The sequence below is a fragment of the Macaca fascicularis genome, chromosome 15 (genome assembly GCF_037993035.2).
Source record: "Macaca fascicularis isolate 582-1 chromosome 15, T2T-MFA8v1.1".
In the NCBI taxonomy this organism is placed as follows: domain Eukaryota; kingdom Metazoa; phylum Chordata; class Mammalia; order Primates; family Cercopithecidae; genus Macaca; species Macaca fascicularis.
Genome location: NC_088389.1, coordinates 15,786,007 through 15,807,836, shown reverse-complemented (window position 1 = coordinate 15,807,836; position 21,830 = coordinate 15,786,007). Strand labels below are relative to the sequence as shown.

At 51.9% G+C, this 21,830-nt stretch overlaps 1 protein-coding gene across 44 annotated transcripts in view; it reads right to left on the bottom strand.

Moving 5' to 3' along the window:
- Positions 1-21,830, bottom strand: part of CIZ1 (CDKN1A interacting zinc finger protein 1) — a 48,272-nt gene that overhangs the window by 19,767 nt on the left and 6,675 nt on the right. For 4 of the 44 annotated variants that reach the window (XM_065530924.1, XM_074016367.1, XM_065530922.2 and 1 more), the window contains exons 1-6: positions 11,784-11,829; positions 10,770-10,923; positions 10,411-10,526; positions 6,957-7,028; positions 4,613-4,857; positions 143-236 (exon numbers count right to left, since the gene is read on the bottom strand). In XM_065530924.1, the coding sequence (XP_065386996.1) occupies positions 143-236; positions 4,613-4,857; positions 6,957-7,028; positions 10,411-10,526; positions 10,770-10,918 (676 nt within the window). In that variant the 5' untranslated portion in view covers positions 10,919-10,923; positions 11,784-11,829. The other 40 variants (XM_074016365.1, XM_074016368.1, XM_065530923.2 and 37 more) reach the window with 16 other exon arrangements.

Genomic DNA, 21,830 nt, shown 5'->3' with positions numbered 1-21,830 from the left:
CCTCCATGAGATAGAGACTGGGCTCCCCACCTTCCCACCAAGAACCCCAGCCTCCCACACCTGCCTCTATCACCTGCTGACCCGCCCACCGGCCCCGCCCCATCCATGTCCCTCTGAAGGGCCAGCAGCCTCCCTCCCTCACCTTCTGATGTGTCCATCCCGGGCTCTGCGGCTTCCTCAGACCCCTCTGGGGGGTCTGACTTGTCTTCCACAGGCATTGTCTGAGAAGAAGAATCCTGCTTCCTTTCAGAAACTATGTTGACATCCGATACCCGCCCCATCAGTACCCCCTTGCCCAAGGGCAGCTGCCCCCATCCTCCAGGGGATGATAGGCCCCAAGGACCTCTGGTGGGCCTGGCCCCAGAACTGCCGAGTGGATGATCTTAGTAAAAATGTCCCAGCAATGGTGTCTAGGAGACTCTACCTAGTTGTCTGTTAAATAAACCCAGGTTTGGAGGACACGAAGCCTTCTCCTGACCACAGTGCTACCTCCTGACCTGACTTCCCACCCAGTTTTCCACGAAGTAGCCAGTGGGGTCCTTCTTTTTTTTTTTTTTTTTTTGAGACAGAGTTTCACTCTTGTGGCCCAGGCTGGAATGCAATAGCACAATCCTGCAACCTCCGCCTCCTGGGTTCAAGCGATTCTCCTGCCTTAGCCTCCCAAGTAGCTGGGATTACAGGCGCACGCCACCACACCTGCCTAATTTTTGTATTTTTTTTTTTTTTTTTTGAGACGGAGTCTCGCTCTGTCGCCCAGGCTGGAGTGCTGTGGCCGGATCTCAGCTCACTGCAAGCTCCGCCTCCCGGGTTCCCGCCATTCTCCTGCCTCAGCCTCCCGAGTAGCAGGGACTACAGGCGCCCGCCACCTCGCCCGGCTAGTTTTTTGTATTTTTTAGTAGAGACGGGGTTTCACCGTGCTAGCCAGGATGGTCTCGATCTCCTGACCTCGTGATCCACCCATCTCGGCCTCCCAAAGTGCTGGGATTACAGGCTTGAGCCACCGCGCCCGGCCTGATTTTTGTATTTTTAGTAGAGTTGGGGATTCACCATGTTGGCCAGGCTGGTCTCAAAATCCTGACCTCAGATGATGTGCCCGCCTCGGCCTCCCAAAGTGCTGGGATTACAGGCATGAGCCACCACACCCGGCCCAATGGGGTCCTTCTAAAATGCAAACCTGATCATGTCTCTTCTTTCAGGCTTAAAGCCCTCCCATGGCTTCCCACAGCCCTGGTGCATGCCCTACGCCAAGCCTGAAAACCCTCTGCACGCCCACCCCTTCCCTGCACAACCTGGCCTCTGCACACTCCCTGCCCCGGCCATGCCCCGACAACCAGCCCTCTCTGCTTATCTCCCTTAGCCTTCTCTCTGGTCAAGCCCCAGGCCCGTCCCTGACCCCAGGCTTTCACTTAGAGCCTCTCGCAGGAAGCCCTCCTGACTCCAGAATGGGTCCAGAACCCACTTCCTTTTCGTGGCATTTCTGTATTCTTTTTTTTCTTCTTCTTCTTCCATAAAGCCAGGGTCTCACTGTGTTTCCCAGGCTGGTCTCGAACTCCTGGGCTCAAGTGATCCTCCTGCCTTGGCCTTCCATAGTGCTAGGATTACAGGCACGAGTTGTCACACCCGGCCTCCACAGTCTTAATTAATTGGTTGGAGCATTATTTGCATTAATATCTCTCACCGCCCTCCCCATTCCTGTCCAAGACCTCAGGGAGGGCCAGGCCAGATACGTCATCTGCACCAGGGAGTCCCCTGCAGGGACTTCCAGATGTCTGCTAAATGAACACACAGCTCTCTCTGGCCAGTTCCAGGGCACCCCAGGAGGCCACCAGAAGCCTGCAGCCTCCCTCCCTCCCTCCTTCCCTCCCTCCTGCTAAGCCCAAGGAATGAGCACTGAGCAGGGAATGGCAATCTGGACATATCAGGATTCTGCCCTTCAGAAAGTACCCAGCTGTCACCCTGCACGACACAGGCACCAGCCTGAGAGTCAGGAGGCCTGGGCTCTGGGTCCACCTCGACAGCTGTGAGACTCAGGACCAACCCCACCCCAATCTCTGAGCCTGGGTTTTTCCATACGTGAAAAAATGAGGGCAGGACAGGTTAGACACTAGACCATATCTGTGATAACAGGCCCGTTGGAAGGTTGGAGGCGGGGCCCCTCGCTGGAGGAAAAGGCCTCACCTCCAGAAGTGGCGTTGCCCCTGCCCTGGAATGCACCCAGGAAAGTGTGTGAGGGAGGAGCTGCGGGGACCTTCAGGGACAGGACAGTCTAGGGAGGAGGTGAGCCCTTTGCAGATCTCCTGCTTACGCCAGGAAAAAGGTAAACACCTCTCAAACACACAAGGAGCCAGGGGGCTGCAGGCTGGAACCTACAGCCAGCAACAGCGCATAGCTTAGGATTTTATAGCATTGTTCTACCCCAGTTACATTTCCTATTGTTTGTTTGTTTCTTTGTTTGTTTGTTTGTCTGAGACGGAGTCTCACTCTGTTGCCCAGGCTGCAGTGCATGATCTCGGCTGACTGCAGCCTCTGTCTTCCAGGTTCAAGTGATTCTCCTACCTCAGCCTTCCTGAGTAGCTGGGATTACAGGCACCCGCCACTAGGGCCCAGCTAATTTTTGTGTTTTTAGTAGAGACGGGGTTTCACCATGTTGGCCAGGCTGGTCTCGAACTCCTGACCTCAAACGATCTGCCCTCCTCAGCCTCCCAAAGTGTTGGGATTACAGGCCTGAGCCACTGCACCCAGCAATTTCTTATACTTCTGTGAATGGCAATTAACTTAGATAGTTTTTAGAATGTCAGGTTACAATATGTTTCCTTTCAAAACAAATGTAACAGAAAGGAAGTTCACTTGTTCAAAGCCATGATCTCCCACACAGTCGCCCCACAGCCTCGGGAGAGCAGTTGAAACTGGCCGGGCTGAATTGAGAGGTCAGTATCAGAAACACACCAGATTGTGAAGATTTCGTAGTTTTTAAAAAAGGAATGTAAAAGTCTTTTTTTTTTTTTTTTTTTTTTTTTTGAGACGGAGTCTCACGCTGTCACCCAGGCTGGAGTGCAGTGGCGCGATCTCGGCTCACTGCAAGCTCTGCCTCCCGGGTTCCCGCCATTCTCCTGCCTCAGCCTCCTGAGTAGCTGGGACTACAGGCGCCCGCCACCGCGCCCGGCTAATTTTTTGTATTTTTAGTAGAGACGGGGTTTCACTGTGGTCTCGATCTCCTGACCTTGTGATCCGCCCGCCTCGGCCTCCCAAAGTGCTGGGATTACAGGCTTGAGCCACCGCGCCCGGCCCAAAAGTCTTATTTTTTATATTGATGACAGGTCGAAATAATAGTTTCACATGGGATTGGGTTAAATAAGTTAGTAATATTAATTTAGCCCATTTCTTTTTACTTTATAAGGTGGATACCAGAAAATTTTAAATTACATATATGGCTTATATTTTATTTCTACTGAGCAGTGCTGAATTATTATTATTATTTTTTTTTTTTTTTTTTGAGACAGGGTCTCACTTTGTCACCCAGGTTGGAGTACAGCAGTATGATCGTAATTCACTACAGCCTCTAACTCCTGGCCTCAAGCAAACCTCCCACCTCAGCCTCCCAAGTCCCTGGCATTACAGGCATGCACCATCATGCCCCAATAATTTTATTTTTAATTATTAATTTTTTGAGACAGAGTTTCACTCTTGTTCACCAGGCTGGAGTGCAGTGGTACAATCTTGGCTCACTGCAACCTCCACCTCCTGGGTTCAAGCAATTCTTCTGCCTCCGCCTCCTGAGTAGTCAGGATTACAGGCGTGCACCACCATGCCCGGCGACATTTTTGTATTTTTAGTATAGAAGGGGTTTCGCCATATTAGCCAGGCTGGTTTCAAACCTCTGACCTCAGGTGATCCACCCACCACGTCCTCCTAGAGTGCTGGGATTATAGGCATGAGACCCCAGGCCCAGCCACACTGATAATTTTAAAAGAAACATTAAGCTGGGCACAGTGGCTCACGCCTGTAATCCCAGCACTTCGGGAGGCTGAGGTGGGAGGATCACCTGAGGTTAGGAGTTTGAGACCAGCCTGACCAACATGGAGAAACCCCATCTCTACTAAAAACACAAAATTAGCCGGGCGTGGTGGCGCATGCCTGTAATCCCAGCTACTGGGGTGGCACATGCCTGTAATCCCAGCTACTCGGGAGGCTGAGGCAGGAGAATCGCTTGAACCCGGGAAACGGAGGTTTCAGTGAGCCGAGATCCCACCATTGTACTTCAGCCTGGGCAACAAGAGCGAAACTTTGTCTCAAAAGGAGAAACATTAAGTAAATGGTAGCATTTGTGCATGGCAAAAATCCCTTCAGTGATACAAGAATCTTTAAATTTTGGGAAACACTAAACAAGTCCATTCCTGCCCCCTCATTTTACAGATGAGGAAACTGAGGCATAAAGGGAGTGTGACCTCTTAGAAGGCCCAGGCTGAGCCAGAGAGAGGAAACTGAGGCATAAAGGGGGTGTGACCTCTTCGAAGGCCCAGGCTGAGCCAGAGCGGGTGGCACTGGGGCTGACACCCAGAGTCCCCTCCCGCCCACTCCCATCCCCACCTGACCCACCCCAGCCATCACTCACCTTTCGATTGGGGGTGGTAGAGGAGGAGGTCCGGGCCTGTTTCTGGGGGTTCCGTCCTGAAAGGTTGAACTGGGAGGGGTTCATGGGGACCCCAACAGGAGGAGGTCCCAGCAAGGACTGGCGAGTGGCCTGGGGAAAGAACTGTTGCAAATTTGGAGTGGCCAGTTGGGGGGGTGTGAGGCTGGGGGTTGTCAGGCTGGGGGCTGCGAGGCCTGGGGATGCCATGCCGTAGCCTCGGAGGTTACCTGCAGGCAAGAAGTGAGGAGAAGAGGGGTCACACTGGTCAGGTAGCAGAAGGTAGGGTCAGGCGTCAGTGCCCCAGAGCATCATGGGAACATCCCAGATAATTGAAAGGGACCTTCCCACCCAAGGGCAGCTGAAGGGAAGAGACTAGAGCTGAGGCTCAGTCTCACCTTGGGCACTGGTGGTGAAGGATTTAGGGCTTTTTTCTGCCCCAGCTAGGGGTGGGGGTGCTGCCTTTAGCATTCCCCAAAACCCTGCTCACCCTCAGGCATGCTTTAGAGTCTGCCATAGAGTAGGTGAGAGACTTAGCACAGCCCATAAGGAGAACCAGCAGGAGGGCTGGTCCCTGGGATAACAGGACACCACCCCTACCCCCACCGGCTACCCTTTATCAGCAGCAACTATGAGCCAGGCACTGTGCTAAGCCCGTTCCTCACACTGCCTCAGTCCCTCGGCCCAGCAGGTATCAGGGTGGGTGTTATTTCTCCCGATGACAAAACAGAGGCAGAGTGGAGGTGCAGCTTGCCCAGGGTCTCTATGAGGGGCACCGCCATCCACCTACTGCCCCAGCCAGGATTCTGGGGTCTTCCTCATTCCTCCCTTTCTCTGCCCTATCCCATGCAAGCCATCCCCAGATCCTATCAACTCTGTCTCCTATGCCTCTTCCCAATCTGACTTTCCTGCTCCATCCCCACTCCCACTCCCTGCCTCCTCCCAAAACTGCTTGATCCTTTGCTTGAATTCCAGCCACAGCTTTTGCACAGGATGGCGGCAAACAGTCATCTTTCTCAAACCATATTCTGAGTTCATCTCTCCCTTCTGCCCAAACACTTCCATAGCTCCCTGCTGCTGGGCAGCAAAGCCCATTCCTCACTGCATGGTCTGGCCCTTCCCACCTTTCCAGTCTCCTTTCTTGCCATTCTCCTCACATGTCCCCACTATATTCCAGTCACATGTCCCTGTGCAGTCCTTCAGACATCCTGCCTCAGGGCCTTTGAATGTGCTGTTCCCTCTGCCTGGGCTGTTATACCCGCTGACTCCCATTCACCCTTCAGACCTCCCTGTAGGTGTCTCTCCTCCAAGAGACCTTTGCAGACTGTGTCCCCAAAGGCCCCAGCTTCCAGTTCTAGGATGAGCTACATACTTTCCTTGTCTGCTTTTTTTGTTTTGTTTTGTTTTTGAGAGGGAGTCTTGCTCTATTGTCCAGTCTGGAGTGCAGTGGTGCGATCTTGGCTCACTGCAACCTCCACCTCCCAGGTTCATGTGATTCTCCTGCCTCAGCCTCCTAAGTAGCTGGGACTATAGACACCCACCACCATGCCTGGCTAATTTTTGGATTTTTAGTAGAGACAGGATTTCACCATGTTGGCCAGCTGGTCTCAAACTCCTGACCTCACGGTGATCCGCCCACCTCGGCCTCCCAAAGTGCTGGGATTACAGATGTGAGTCACCACATCCAACTCCTTGTCTGCTTTCTGCTTCACATCATCTAACTCAGCTCTGCACCTCAGGGGAGGCCCAGAGCTTGGGAAGTATTTAAGGGATGAAAGGCAGTTGGAACTCTTGCCCCAGTGCTGGGATGGGAAGCACAGTGGTTAAAGCTTAAAACATGGGTCAGCTGTGCTGTGAGTGCCAGGTTCAAATCCAGACTCTACAGTACCAGCTCTGTGACCTTGAACAAATCAGTTCCCCCTGCTTAGCCTGATTTCCCTGATCTGTAAAATGGGGATAATAATTGCACCTGCCTCACAATGTTTTATGAGGATTCAGTGAAATATACAAATGTGCCTGGTACATAGTAAATGTTCAATTAACATTAACTTGAAACAAATACATATATACATATATGCAGAGAGCCAACCCAGCTCTTAAAAACAATAAGACAAAAGATGAAACAACCTAAAAGAAAAATGAACAAAGGACATGGACAAGTCACAAAAAGAAATAAAATGTTCAACAGACAAATATAAAATGTTCAACTGCACTAGCACTCCAAGAAATGTCAATTAAAACATTCATGACATAGCTTCTTTTTGCCAACCAACTTAATTATATGTATATATACGTTTATATATATATATATATAAAAAGCATATAATACCCAGTGTTGCCGTGGGCATGGTGAGACCGGCTGTGTCATACGTGGCTGGTGGCATTGCAAACTGGTCCAGTCCTTTAGGAAAGCAATTTGGCAATACTTATCAAGAGCCATAAAACATCCATCCCCCCTCACTCAGTGAGAAAACACTCTCAAACATCATATTCATCCCAGGGTTACTTAAAACAGCAAAAAAAAAAAAAAAAAAAAAAAAAAAAAAAAAAAAAAAAAAAAAAAACCCAAAACAAAACAAAACAAAAAATAAAAAAAAGCAAAAGAAAGAAAAAAGCAAAAAAAAAAAAAAAAGGAAAGAGCCAAACAGCTAAGAAGGTTTAGATAAACAAAGGCATAGCCCTCTGGTGCAATATTAAACAGTTATTAAAAATAATCTTAACACAGATGATGAAATCCTATGGTAAACGATCATGCCATTCTATTCAGTGAAAAAGAAACAAGGTACAGCCTGGGACTTATATCAATCGCCATCATCAGATACAAATCCCCAAGTCTGTGCCTAGAAGAAAAACGGGATGAAACAGACAAATATGCTGACTGGTGGTTTTCTTCAGGTGGTGAGTGAGTCAACAGATGACACTGCGGGTTTTCCTATCCCCACTTTTAACCTTTTTCCCCACTTTAAAGAGTGTGATTTTTATTCTTGTGTTTGTTTTTGAGAAAGGGTCTTGCTATGTTGCCCAGGCTGATCTTGAACTCCTGGCCTCAAACAAACCTCTTGCCTTGGCCTCCCAAAGAGTTGGGATTACAGGCACGTGCCACTGCACCTGGCCAAGAGTGTGATTTGTTTTCTTTTTTTGAGACAGGGTCTTGCTCTGTCACCTAGGCTGGAATGCAGTGATGCAATGTTGGCTCACTGCAACCTCCGCCTCCTAGGTTCAAGCAATTCTCATGCCTCAGCCTCCTGAGTAGCTGGGATTACAGGCGCACGCCACCACACCCAGCTAATTTTTGTATTTTTCTCTTTTCTTTTTTTGAGACAGGGTCTTGCTCTGTCACTGGGCTGGAGCGTGATCTCGGCTCAACACAACCTCCACCTCCCGGGTTCAAGCAATTCTCCTGCCTCAGCCTCCCAAGTAGCTGGGACTACAGGCACACACCATCACACTCAGTTAATTTTTGTATTTTTAGTAGAGACAGGGTTTCACCATGTGAGCCAGGATGGTCTCGATCTCCTGACCTCGTGATTCGCCCACCTCGGCCTCCCAAAGTGCTGGGATTACGGGCGTGAGCCACTGCTCCTGGCCTAATTTTTGTATTTTTAATAGAGACAGAGTTTCACTATGTTGCCCAAGCTGTTCTCAAACTCCCAGACTCATGTGATCCTCCCGCCTTGGCCTCCCAAAGTGCAGGGATTATAGGTGTGAGCCACAGCCCATGGCTGAAGACTGTAATTTTTTAAATGAGAAAGAAGAAAAGGAAAATGTATATGTATATGTGGCAGGTCCCTGTGTGTGGTTCTCTCCCTACCTACCTGCTTATCATTTTTAAGTCAGTTCCCAGGACTGTCCACACCCATGTGGCCCTGACAGGTCCACAGAGTGACCACCATCTAATCAATACCGACTTGTTATGTAATCTTGGGCACATGACCCCTCTCTGGGCCTCAGTTTCTTTGTCTGTAAAATGGGATTGTGGTTGTACCTCTCTTTAGGGGGTTATCAGTAGAATCAGGATCATCATCTTGGCTGAGCACAGTGGCTCACACCTATAATCCCAGCACTTTGGGAGGCCAAGGCGGGTGGATCACCTGAGGTCGAGAGTTCAAGACTAGCCTGGCCAACATGGAGAAACCCCATCTCTATTAAAAATACAAAAATTGGCCGGGCACGGTGGCTCACGCCTGTAATCCCAGCACTTTGGGAGGCCGAGACGGGCGGATCACGAGGTCAGGATATCGAGACCATCCTGGCGAACACAGTGAAACCCTGTCTCTACTAAAAAATACAAAAAACTAGCCGGGCGAGGTGGCAGGCGCCTGTAGTCCCAGCTACTTGGGAGGCTGAGGCAGGAGAATGGAGTAAACCCAGGAGGCGGAGCTTGCAGTGAGCTGAGATCCAGCCACTGCACTCCAGCCTGGGTGATAGAGCGAGACTCCGTCTCAAAAAAGAAAAAAAAAAAAAAAAAAAAAAAAAAGGCCGGGCGCGGTGGCTCAAGCCTGTAATCCCAGCACTTTGGGAGGCCGAGACGGGCGGATCACGAGGTCAGGAGTTCCAGACCATCCTGGCTAACACGGTGAAACCCCGTCTCTACTAAAAAATACAAAAAACTAGCCGGGCGAGGTGGCGGGCGCCTGTAGTCCTGGCTACTCGGGAGGCTGAGGCAGGAGAATGGCGTAAAAACCCGGGAGGCAGAGCTTGCAGTGAGCTGAGATCCGGCCACTGCACTTCAGCCTGGGCGACACAGCGAGACTCCGTCTCAAAAAAAAAAAAAAAAAAAAAAAAAAAAAAAAAATTAGCTGGGTGGCCGGGCGCGGTGGCTCACGCCTGTAATCCCAGCACTTTGGAGGCCGAGACGGGCGGATCACGAGGTCAGGAGATCGAGACCACGGTGAAACCCCGTTTCTACTAAAAATACAAAAAAAATTAGCCGGGCGCGGTTGTGGGCGCCTGTAGTCCCAGCTACTCGGGAGGCTGAGGCAGGAGAATGGCGTGAACCCGGGAGGTGGAGCTTGCAGTGAGCCGAGATCGCGCCACTGCACTCCAGCCTGGGCGACAGAGCGAGACTCCGTCTCAAAAAAAAAAAAAAAAAAAAAAAAGTAAAAAATAAATAAATAAATAAATTAAAAAAAAAAATTAGCTGGGTGTAGTCGCGGGCACCTGTAATCCCAGCTACTCGGGAGGCTAAAGCAGGAGAATTACTTGGACCGGATGCAGGAGGCGGAGGTTGCAGTGAGCCAAGATCACACCATTGCACTCCAGCCTGGGTGACAGAGCAAAACTCTGTCTCAAAAAAAAAAAAAAAAAAAAAAAGGAGCAGCATCTTGGAAGGAAGAGCTGAGACTGCTCTCCATATTGGGAAATTGAGACAAAGCCACAGGCTTAATGCACAGGGCTAGAGACAACCACTCAGATATCTGGATGGTCAAGACGCCCAGGCGTCGGCCCAGCTTAGCCACTGCTGATGCAGGGCAAATGATTTCCCTTCTCAGCTTCCTCATCTGTCAAATGGCATCTAATCTGAATGTGAGTGAAGTGTGCTGAGTACCACCCAAAGAGCCAGCACTGCCGCCAAGGACATACCTCTGTGATCAGACAGATCTGCATTCAAATTAGCAGCTTAGGGACTTTCACCTCCTGGAGCCTCAGTGTCCTCCTGAGTGAACTAGGATGCCAAGAATAGCTCCCTCTGAGGGTTGCTGGGTGGAGTTGAGACTTAGTGCAATGGGCTGCTAGGGAGCTACACTAAAAGAGACTGAGAAGAGGCCTGGGGCCATCCATACCTTGCAACTGCTGTAAAAGCAAAGCTCTCTGCAGCATGGAGCCGTTGAGGAGGGAGGCTGAGTTGGTGCCCTGGAGATTCAGAAGCGGCTGCTGTGGCTGCTGTGCGGGGAGGCCCCTGTGTGTTGGGAGGGGGTGTCAGAGGGTTATTTGGAAAGTCAGACTTTCCTTCTTCCCCGAGACTTCTCACCTCCATTCTCTGCCCCACTCTGTGGTAGACAGAGGACCCCTTGGGGTTGGAACGGGTGATCTCCAGGACTCAAATGGAGATGGCACTGGGAAAAAGGATGGGGATCGGGACCTCCGAGACATGGGTCTGAGTGGCAAGGCTGAAGCCATCGCCCCCGGAGGCGGAACTCACCGGCTTACAGTCATGGGCAACGGGGCCTGTGGTGGGGACTGCTGGAGCAGCTGCTGGAGCTGCAGTAACTGCTGCTGCTGCAATTGCTGCTGCTGGAGCTGCTGCTGCTGTAACTGCTGGAGCTGCTGCTGCTGCTGCTGGTTGAACATGATGGCTAGGGGCAGAAAGCAGAGTAAGGCCAGGGGTCCCCACTATGGGTCAGGCCTGCTCCCCTTCCATCCACGGCTACTCTCCCAAGCCACGGCCCGCGAGGAGCTTTCACAGCTGCACTCCCAGTCCTGCCAAGAGCCTGCCACACTCGCTTGGCCCATCCTTCCAAGTTACCTCCAATCCTGCCAGGGGCAAGATTCAACCATCCTACTGCCAATGCCCCCCAGACACTGCCAACAGCCCCTCCTTCAACTCCCTCCCTCTCTCCATTTCTGGCGGCTCCATCCTCCCACACTCAGCCTCAGCCTCTCTCTGCGCCCATCACTTCCCCACTCACACCCCCTTTTCAATACCGCAACCCTCTCCCGGCCCCGGGTGTCAATAACATCGGCACCCGTCCAACCCCATCACCGTGGTCCTGAGCCCCGTGGGACGGCTTCTCCCCACCATCGCCACCTCCTCGAGCCCCACTCCACCCGCTCCCACCCCGCCAGCCCCCTCCTCCGCAGACACAGCCAGCTCGCGCGCGGATCCCCACGATCCCGCCGCCCCCAGCCCCGCACCTCGCCTCCCCGCGCGCCCTCAACGCTCAAGTCGCCCCCACGGGTGGGCCGGCCGCCCAGCGCCCACACTCCGGCCGGGCGGCTCCGGCCCGCGGGCTCCCGGCCTCCCCGCGGCTTCTCCGGGGCCTGTGGGCTCGTAAGGCCCAAATATGGGCGGGGCCGGCCAGGGCAGCGCCCTCTGGGGGACGGGAGGTCCAGGCGCCACGAGCCGCGCCACCCGAGCCCGCCCAGTGCACCCGTCACGCTGCGGGGGCGGCTGCGGAGCGCGAGCAGGTGCCAGGGAGTCCTGGGCGGCGCACACCTTCCGAACCGCGTCCTCCGCATCGCGAAGGGAAGGCTCGAAGACCAAGGTCCGTCTGCCGCCCGGAAGGGTCAGCCATCCCGCGGGGGCATCGAGGGGGACTTCCAGAAGAACCTGTTTCCAACCGACCTCCCTGCGGCCGCCGCGGTCCTGCGATCCTGGGGCCCGCGCGGGGCTGCGGTGGGAGAGGGCGCGCAGTTAGCGGATGTACATTCATTCGAGGGACCCAGGCCAGGCGAGAGGACGGCCAAGGTCTTACAGTCCGGCAGGAGTTTGCCCACGGAGGGGTGGAGGGGGAGTCCACCTCAAAGTCCTTTCTCAGTAAATTTGGCTAAGGAAGGAGTGGGTGAGGAGGGTCGAGTCCAATTATCAAAAAACAACCCTAGGGGCTGGGCGCGGTGGCTCCCGCCTGTAATCTCAGTACTCTGGGAGGCCGAGGCTGTAGGATCGATTGAGCCCAGGAGTTCGAGACCAGCCTGAGCAACACGGTGAAATCCCTCTCTACAAAAAATACAAACATTAGCCGGGCGTGGTGGCGGGCGTCTGTAGTCCCAGCTACTCGGAAGGCTAAGACAAAAGGATCACTTGAGCCCGGGAGGCACAGGCTGCAGTGAGCTGAGATCGCGCCACTGCACTCCAGCCTGAGCGACAGAGCAAGAGCTGTCAAAAAAATAAATAGTCCGGGCGTGGTGGCCCAGGCCTGTAATCCCAGCACTTTGGGAGGCCGAGGCGGGCGGATCACGAGGTCAAGAGATTGAGACCATCCTGGCCAACGTGGTGAAACCCCGTCTCTACTAAAAATACAAAAAAAATTAGCCGGGCATGGTGGTGACTGCCTGTAGTCCCAGCTACTTGGGAGGCTGAGGCAGGAGAATTCCTTGAACCCGGGAGGTGGAGGTTGCAGTGAGCCGAGATCGCGCCACTGCACTCCAGCCTGGCGACAGAGCGAGACTCCGTCTCAAAAAATAAATAAATAAATAAATATTAAAAAATAAAAATTTTAAAAAGAAAAGGAGAGACAAAGAGAGCCCTGCTCCCTCATCCTGCACCTAAAATGGTCCTGCCCCCAAGGACCCCTTTAACAACCACCGTATCCCCCGTCCCCGCGCCGTAACAATCCTTGGCTACTAAGTAGTAATTCTTTTATTTATTTTTTATTTTTTTGAGATGGAGTCTCATTCTGTCGCGGAGGCTGAAGTACAGTGACGCCATCTGGGCTCACCGCAACCTCCGTCTCCGGGGTTCAAGTGGTCCCCCCGCCCTCAGCTTCCGGAATACCTAAGACTACAGGCGCGGGCCACCACTCCCGGCTAATTTTTGTATTTTTTTTTTTTTTTTTTTTTTTTGAGACGGAGTCTCGCTCTGTCGCCCAGGCTGGAGTGCAGTGGCCGGATCTCAGCTCACTGCAAGCTCCGCCTCCCGGGTTCACACCATTCTCCTGCCTCAGCCTCCCAAGTAGCTGGGACTACAGGCGCCCGCCACCTCGCCCGGCTAGTTTTTTGTAGTTTTAGTAGAGACGGGGTTTCACTGTGTTCACCAGGATGGTCTCGATCTCCTGACCTCGTGATCCACCCGTCTCGGCCTCCCAAAATGCTGGGATTACAGGCTTGAGCCACCGCGCCCGGCCATTTGTATTTTTTAATAGAGACGGGGCTTCACCATGTTGGTCAGGCTAGTCTCGAACTCCTGAGCTCAAGTGATCCGCCTGCCTTGGCCTCCCAAAGTGCTGGGATTACAGGGGTGAGCCACCTCTCCTGGACTAAGTAGCAGTTCAGTCTCCCTTCTCTGTGGCTCCCTGCCTTGCGCGAGTCACAGCCCGGCGACTCCTCGCCCAGCCTTCCGCGCCGACGTTGGGCCGGCAGGGCGCGCGGGGGCGCTGGCGGCGCGCAGACCAGGGCAGGCGGAGCGCGTTGACTGAGGGTGCTCGGGCAGTAGAACTTGCGTGTCCATAAATCACTGCAGTCATGTGACGAGCACCGCTCCAAAGCTCTGGACTGGCTCTGCGGCAGACAGGTTGCGGCCGAGGAGCCTAACTCGGCCTGGACTAGCCGCGGAAGAGCTAGGACTTAGAGGCGCGAAAGTGACTCGGCGAGGCCGGAGGGCAGGGTGGCTTCCGGGGCCCGGGGGACGTCGGCGCTTATGAGTGAACAGGCTGCCTGGAGGGTGGGGACTTGGAACGCTGGGCTGAGGAGTAGGCTTTATCCCTTAAGGGTAGGGAGCACGGAGAAAAGGGTGTGAACCTCATGAGTGACAGCATCAAATCTGCCAATTAGAAAACCCGTTCCCGTGTAAACCAAGAGGGAAGCAGTGAGGAGAGATGGGCGAGTCAAGACTGCCCAGGCTCTACTGGGCACAGTGGGTCACCCCTGTAATCCCAGCACTTTGGGAGCTCCAGGCGAGTGGATCACTTAAGGTCAGGAGTTCGAGACCAGCCTGGCCAATATGGTAAAACTACGTCTCTACTGAAAATACAAAAAATTAGCCGGGTGTGTGGCGGGCGCCTGTAATCTCAGCTACTCGGGAGGCTGAGGCAGAAGAATCGCTTGAACCCAGGAGGCAGATGTTGCAGCCGAGATCACATCACTGCCTTCCAGCCTGGATGACAGAGCAAGACTCCATTTCAAAAAATAAAAATAAAAGACTGCCCAGGCTGCCAAGCAAGCACGTTGACACCTTGATCTGGGTGCTAGCGTTGGAGAAGTCCAGAATTGAATCGTGACTCCCCTGCCTTGTGACTAGGTGACACTGGCTGGGGGAGAGGCCTTTTAGCTGGTTTCCTCCTTAGTGAAATGTGTGCCCCCTCCCGGGGTGGTAAGGATGACATTACATAATGCTTAGCACTGGCACCTGGCACAGAAGTAGCTTAACAAATTGCCAAAGTGAAAAAACTAAAAATAATGCTTGTGCTGGTGAAGGTGGAAAGCCAGCACTAACTTCCTGTGTTGGTTCATCTTTTTTTTTTTTTTTTTTTTTTTTTTTTTTTTTGAGACGGAGTCTCCCTGTGTCTCCCAGGCTGGAGTGCAGTGGCGCGATCTCGGCTCACTGCAAGCTCCGCCCCCTGGGTTCACGCCATTCTCCCGACTCAGCCTCCCAAGTAGCTGGGACTACAGGCGCCCGCTACCACGCCCGGCTAATTTTTTTGTATTTTTAGTAGAGACGGGGTTTCACCGTGTTAGCCAGGATAGTCTCGATCTCCTGACCTCGTGATCCACCCGCCTCGGCCTCCCAAAGTGCTGGGATTACAGGCTTGAGCCACAGCGCCCGGCCTGGTTCATCTTTCTGGAAAGCAATTTGCAAATTTTATATCAAGAATCTTGAAGGCCGGGCGCGGTGGCTCAAGCCTGTAATCCCAGCACTTTGGGAGGCCGAGACGGGCGGATCACGAGGTCAGGAGATCGAGACCATCCTGGCTGACACGGTGAAACCCCGTCTCTACTAAAAAATACAAAAACTTAGCCGGGCGAGGTGGCGGGCGCCTGTAGTCCCAGCTACTCGGGAGGCTGAGGCAGGAGAATGGCGTAAACCCGGGAGGCGGAGCTTGCAGTGAGCTGAGATCCGGCCACTGCACTCCAGCCTGGGCGAGACTCCGTCTCAAAAAAAAAAAAAAGAATCTTGGGCCGATGTGGTGGCTCACGCCTGTAATCCCAGCACTTTGGGAGGCCCAGGCGGGCGGATCACCTGAAGTCAGGAGTTAGAGACCAGCTTGGCCAACATGGTGAAACCCCATCTCTACTAAAAATGCAAAAATTAGTCGGGCATGATGGCAGACGCCTGTAATCCCAGCTACTCGGGAGGCTGAGGCAGGAGAGTTGCTTGAATCCAGGAGCCAGAGGTTGCAGTGAGCCAAGATTGCACCATTGCACTCCAGCCTGGGTGACAAGAGCGAAACTCCATCTCAAAAAAAAAAAAAAAAATCTTGCACATGTTTTGCCCTTTGACCCAGTGACACCACTTGTAGGAGTCTAGCCTAAGAAAATAATCAGAAATGAGACTTTTACAAGATAGCAGGTTGTTCATGGAAACATTTATATATTCTTTTCTTTTTTCTTTCTTTTTTTTTTTAAGACAGGGTCAGCTGGGCGCGGTGGCTTACGCCTGTAATTCCAGCACTTTGGGAGGCTAAGGTAGTGGATCGCCTGAGGTCAGGGGTTCGAGACCAACCTGGCCAACGAAGTGAAACCCTGTCTTTACTAAAAATACAAAAAATTAGCTGGGTGTGGTGGTGGGCACCTGTAATCCCAGTTACTCAGGAGACTGAGGTAGGAGAATCGCTTGAACCTGGGAGGCAGAGGTTGCAGTGAGCCAAGATCATGCCATTGCACTCCAGCCTGGGAAACGAGAGCAAAACTCCGTCTCAAAACAAAACAAAAAAAAGAGGCCAGGCACGGTGGCTCAAGCCTGTAATCCCAGCACTTTGGGAGGCCAAGGCGGGCGAATCACGAGGTCAGGAGATCGAGACCATCCTGGCTAACATAGTGAAACCCCGTCTATACTAAAAATACAAAAATAATTAGCTGGGCGTAGTGGCGGGCACCTGTAGTCCCAGCTACTCGGGAGGCTGAGGCAGGAGAATGGCGTGAACCCGGGGGGCGGAGCTTGCAGTGAGCCGAGATCGCGCCACTGCACTCCAGCCTGGGGCACAGAGCAAGACTCCGTCTCAAAAAAAAAAAAAAAGAGAGACATGGTCTTGCTCTGTCTCCCAGTCTGGAGTGCAGTGGAACAATCACAGCTCACAGCTCACTGCAGCCTTTCCCTCCCTGGCTCAATGGAGCCTCCTACCTCAGCCTCCTGAGCAACTGGGACTACAGGCCCATGCCACCATGCCCAGCTAATTTTTGTATTTTTTTTTTAAAGACAGGGGTTTCACTATGTTGCCCGGGCTGGTCTTGAACTCATAGGATCAAGTGATTCTCCTGCCATGGTCTCCCAAAGTGCTGAGATTACAGGCGTGAGCCACCACACTCAGCCAAAACATTATTTATAATAGCTGTCTGGAAAAGAATCAACTTTAGGGGAATAGCTAAATAAGTCATGGTGTCACCTTTTAAGGAACAGTGCACAGCCATCAGAAATTATGTTTTCAAAGGATAAACACCCACAATATGATGTGAAGTGAGCTCACCAGCTTATAAAATGCGGGCACATTACCATCCCAGGTGTGTAGTGGAGTGGACTCGTGTTTTTGTTTTGTTTTGTTTTTTTGAGACAGAGTTTTGCTCTGTCACCCCGGCTGGAGTGCAGTGGTGCGATCTCGGCTCACTGCAGCCTCTGCCTCCTGGGTTTAAGTGATTCTCCTGCCTCAGCATCCTGAGTAGCTGAGACTACAGGCATGCACCACCACACCCGGCTAATTTTTGTATTTTCAGTAGAGATGGGGTTTCACCGTATTGACTAGGCTGGTCTGGAACTCCTGACCTCAAGTGATCTACCCACCCTGGCCTCCCTAAGTGCTAGGATTACAGGTGTGAGCCACTGTGCCAGGTCTTGCAGACCTATTCTGCTCCAGTACTTTATCTATCTATCCCTTCTCATGGACTCTATCTATCCGTTCTCATGATGATGCCATATACTTTGATGATTATAGCTTTAGAATATGTTTACCCCTGATAGTGCAAGCCCCTGACATTGTCATTCTTTTTTTTTTTTTTTTTTTTTTTTTTTTTTTTTTTTTTTTTTTTGAGACGAAGTCTCGCTCTGTCGCCCAGGCTGGAGTGCAGGGGCCGGATCTCAGCTCACTGCAAGCTCCGCCTCCCGGGTTTACGCCATTCTCCTGCCTCAGCCTCCTAGTAGCTGGGACCACAGGCGCCCGCCACCTCGCCCGGCTAATTTTGTGTGTGTTTTTTGTTTTTTTTTTTTGAGACGGAGTCTTGCTCTGTAGCCCGGGCTGGAGTGCAGTGGCCGGATCTCAGCTCACTGCAAGCCCCGCCTCCCGGGTTTACGCCATTCTCCTGCCTCAGCCTCCGGAGTAGCTGGGACTACAGGCGCCCGCCACCTCGCCCGGCTAGTTTTTTGTATTTTTAGTAGAGACGGGGTTTCACGGTGTTAGCCAGGATGGTCTCGATCTCCTGACCTCGTGATCCGCCCGTCTCGGCCTCCCAAAGTGCTGGGATTACAGGCTTGAGCCACCGCGCCCGGCCTTTGTATTTTTAGTAGAGACGGGGTTTCACCGTGTTAGCCAGGATGGTCTCGATCTCCTGACCTCGTGATCCACCCGCCTCGGCCTCCCAAAGTGCTGGGATTACAGGCTTGAGCCACCGTGCCCGGCCAGACATTGTCATTCTTTAAAAAGTTTTTGCTAATTCTCAATTATGTTTTTTTTTTTTCAGATACTTTATAGAATTTTGTCAAACCTTCCCCAGCCTCTGAAATCCCACCAGAATTTTTGTTTGTTTTTGAGGCAGAGTATCACTCTCTCGCCCAAACTGGAGTGCAATGGTGCAATCTTGGCTCACTGCAACCTCTGCCTCCTGGGTTTGAGTGATTGTTGTGTCTCAATTTCCCAAGTAGCTGGGAATACAGGCGTGCGCCACCACACCCAGCTAATTTTTTGTATTTTTAGTAGAGATGGGGTTTCACCGTGTTGGCCAGGCTGGTCTCGAAATCCTGACTTCAGATGATCTGCCCTCCTTGGCCTCCCAAAGTGCTGGGATTACAGGCATGAGCCACCAAACCTGGACCTCATCAGAGTTTTGATTGGTGTTGCACTAAATATGTTTAAATTGGAGAAAAACTAACATCTTTACCCCCGGTTTTTCAGTTTAAGAAGGAAGTAAATGGGCCAGGTGTTATGACTCACACCTATAATCCCAATACTTTGAGAGGCCAAGGTGGTAGGATTCCTTGAGCCCAGAAATTCGAGACCAGGCTGGACAATATAGGGAGATCACCGTCTCTACAAATAACTAAAAATTAGCTGGGCATGGTGGTGCATGCCTGTAGTCTCAGCTATTTAGGAGGTTGAGGTAAGAGGATCACTTGAGCCAGAGAGGTCAAGTCTACAGTGAGTCATGATCGTGCCACTGCACTTCAGCCTTGGCAACAGAGCGAGACCCTGTCTCCAAAAAAAAAAAAAAAAAAAAAAAAAAAAGGAAGAAGGAAGGAAGGAAGGAGAAAAGAATGTGAATGTCTCATTTATTTATTTATTTATTTGATACAGAGTCTTGCTCTGTCTTCAGGCTGGAGTGCAGTAGCACGATCTCTGCTCAATACAACTTCTGCCTCCCGGGTTCAAGCGATTCTCCTGCCTCAGCCTCCTGAGTAGCTGGGACTACAGGCGCGTGCCACCATGCCCAGCTAATTTTTGTATTTTTAGTAGAGATGGGGTTTCACCATGTTGGCCAGGATGGTCTCGATCTCTCGACCTCGTGATCCCCCCGCCTCAGGCTTTCAAAGTGCTGAGATTACAGGCGTGAGCCACTGCGCCCGGCCATGAACATCTCTATTTATTCAAGCCTTGCATTAAGTTACGGTTTCACAGGCCTCTTCACCTAGTACCTGAACGGTTTCTATAGTAGTTGTTGCTATTTTCCCAGTACCCTTTCTTTCTTTTTTTTTTTTTTTTTTTGAGACGGAGTCTCGCTGTGTCTCCCAGGCTGGAGTGCAGTGGCGTGATCTCGGCTCACTGCAAGCTCCGCCTCCCGGGTTCACACCATTCTCCCGCCTCAGCCTCCCAAGTAGCTGAGACTACAGGCGCCCGCCACCACGCCCGGCTAGTTTTTTGTATTTTTAGTAGAGACGGGGTTTCACCATGTTAGCCAGGATAGTCTCGATCTCCTGACCTCGTGATCCACCCGCCTCAGCCTCCCAAAGTGCTGGGATTACAGGCTTGAGCCACCGCGCCCGGCCCCCAGTACCCTTTCTAATTGGCTATTGACTATAGCTTCTTTATCTTGTAACCTACCACCTCCCCACCTTGCACTATTTCTGTCCTCAGCAATGTCGTGTGCCCATGATGGTGGAAAGCACCTGCCAAGTTGTCCTCATGTCCTTGGGACCCAGCTCAGAACCCTGCACATCACAGGTCTGTGTGGTGAAGGCTGATTAAATTAGTGAATGATGAGTGAATGAATGGATTGCTTCAGGATGCAATTTCCTCCCTCTTTCCTCGGGTTAGTGTTCATCATAGTAGCCCTTCGTGCCTTTGATATCTGTGTCCATCACCCTACAGAGGCACATTCCAGTGAGGCACCTAGCATAGGTCATAAGGTGGGCCCCCCCCCCCGCCACCACCAGATGCCCCAGCTCAGAATCCCTGGGAACAGGCTGTATTCGGCAACAGCTCCAAGTCAGACAAGAGGCAGAGAAATATATAAGACCATATGCTTATCACGTGGCCTCCCCAGTGGCTGTCGCCACCTGTGCCTTTTCCTAAAAATAAATGGAATATGAAAGGCAGAGGACAGAGGCAGGGAATAGCCAGATGGGCACGAGCTTGTTGCTGCCCCTACCTTCCAGGGGACCCAGGGTAGGTCCTGACTTAGGGCTGTAGTTTGGCCATCTCTGCCAGACAGGACTGACTTGTGGATAACAGACTCTGTCTCCTTCCTTACCGCATCCAGCCACACCCTCTGCTACCTTCACAACACCGAATAAGTTTCTTTGGACAGTGCAATGGTGATGATGGTTATAATGACACTATTTGTAGCTCTCATTATTCACAGTTCCAGGCACTGTTGGATGATTTACCTAAGTTGTTATTACATTACTGAACCTTCACACAATCCTATGAGTTAGGGGTTATTATAATCCTCCTTTTACAGATGAAGAAACTGAATCTTTGGAAGGTAAAATGACTTGCCCAAGGTCATCAGGTTAGAAAGTGACAGAGGTGGGATTTCAGCACCAGGCAGTCTGGCTTCAGACCTAACCATGGCATGATTAGCACACATGGGCACCTGCCCTGTTCCAGGCTCACAGGGAGCCCTTCAACAGGAGATGAGGTGGTGCAGGCACAGACGCCTGGACTGCCAGAGCCCCAAAGCCCATAGGAAATATTGGTGCCCAGCCTGCAACCATGTAGAGAAGGCCCAGTCTGACCCAGCTGTTTCCTCAGCAGTGACCCTGCCCCAGGCTGTGCCAGGTGCCCTTGTTCCATGCACCTGGTCCCCTTAACCCCTCCCCTGTGACTCCCATTCCAGCAGGATGATCCCTGCATCTTATTAACCTCTTCATCCCCCTGTTGTCTTGCTGAGATCTGGCACAAAGTAGCCACTGATCCATACCTGTGGAAAAAATGAATGAATAAATGAATGGATGACTCCAAAGAGCCAGACCCTGAGCAGACTTAGTGACTAAATATAATGACTTGACCCTGGAGCTGTGTACTAAGGCCACTGCTCAATTCAACTGGCATTTATTGAGCACCCACTGTGTATGTATACAACACAAGCACTGTCAGAAAGGGCTCATGTTTTGGCCAGGCATGGTGGCTCACGCCTGTAATCCCAGCACTTTGGGAGGCCAAGGCGGGTGGATCACAAGGTCAGGAGATCAAGACATGGTCAACATGGTGAAATCCCACCTCTACTAAAATACAAAATATTAGTCAGGCGTGGTGGCGAGTGCCTGCAGTCCTAGCTACTTGGGAGGCTGAGAAAGGGGAATTGCTTGAATCCAGGAAGCAGAGGTTGCAGTGAGCTGAGATCGCACCACTTCACTCCAGCCTGGCAATAGAGCAAGACTCCATCTCAAAAAAAAAAAAAAAAAAAAAAAAAAAGAAAAGGCTCATGTTTTATTTTTTTTATTTTATTATTTTTTTTTTTTTTTTTTTGAGACAGAGTCTCGCTCTGCCGCCCAGGCTGGAGTGCAGTGGCATGATCTTGGCTCACTGCAAGCTCCGCCTCCCGGGTTCACGCCATTCTCCTGCCGCAGCCTCCCGAGTAGCTGGGACTACAGGCGCCCGCCACCTCGCCCAGCTAGTTTTTTTTTTGTATTTTTTAGTAGAGACGGGGTTTCACTGTGTCAGCCAGGATGGTCTCGATCTCCTGACCTCGTGATCCGCCCATCTCGGCCTCCCAAAGTGCTGGGATTACAGGCTTGAGCCACCGC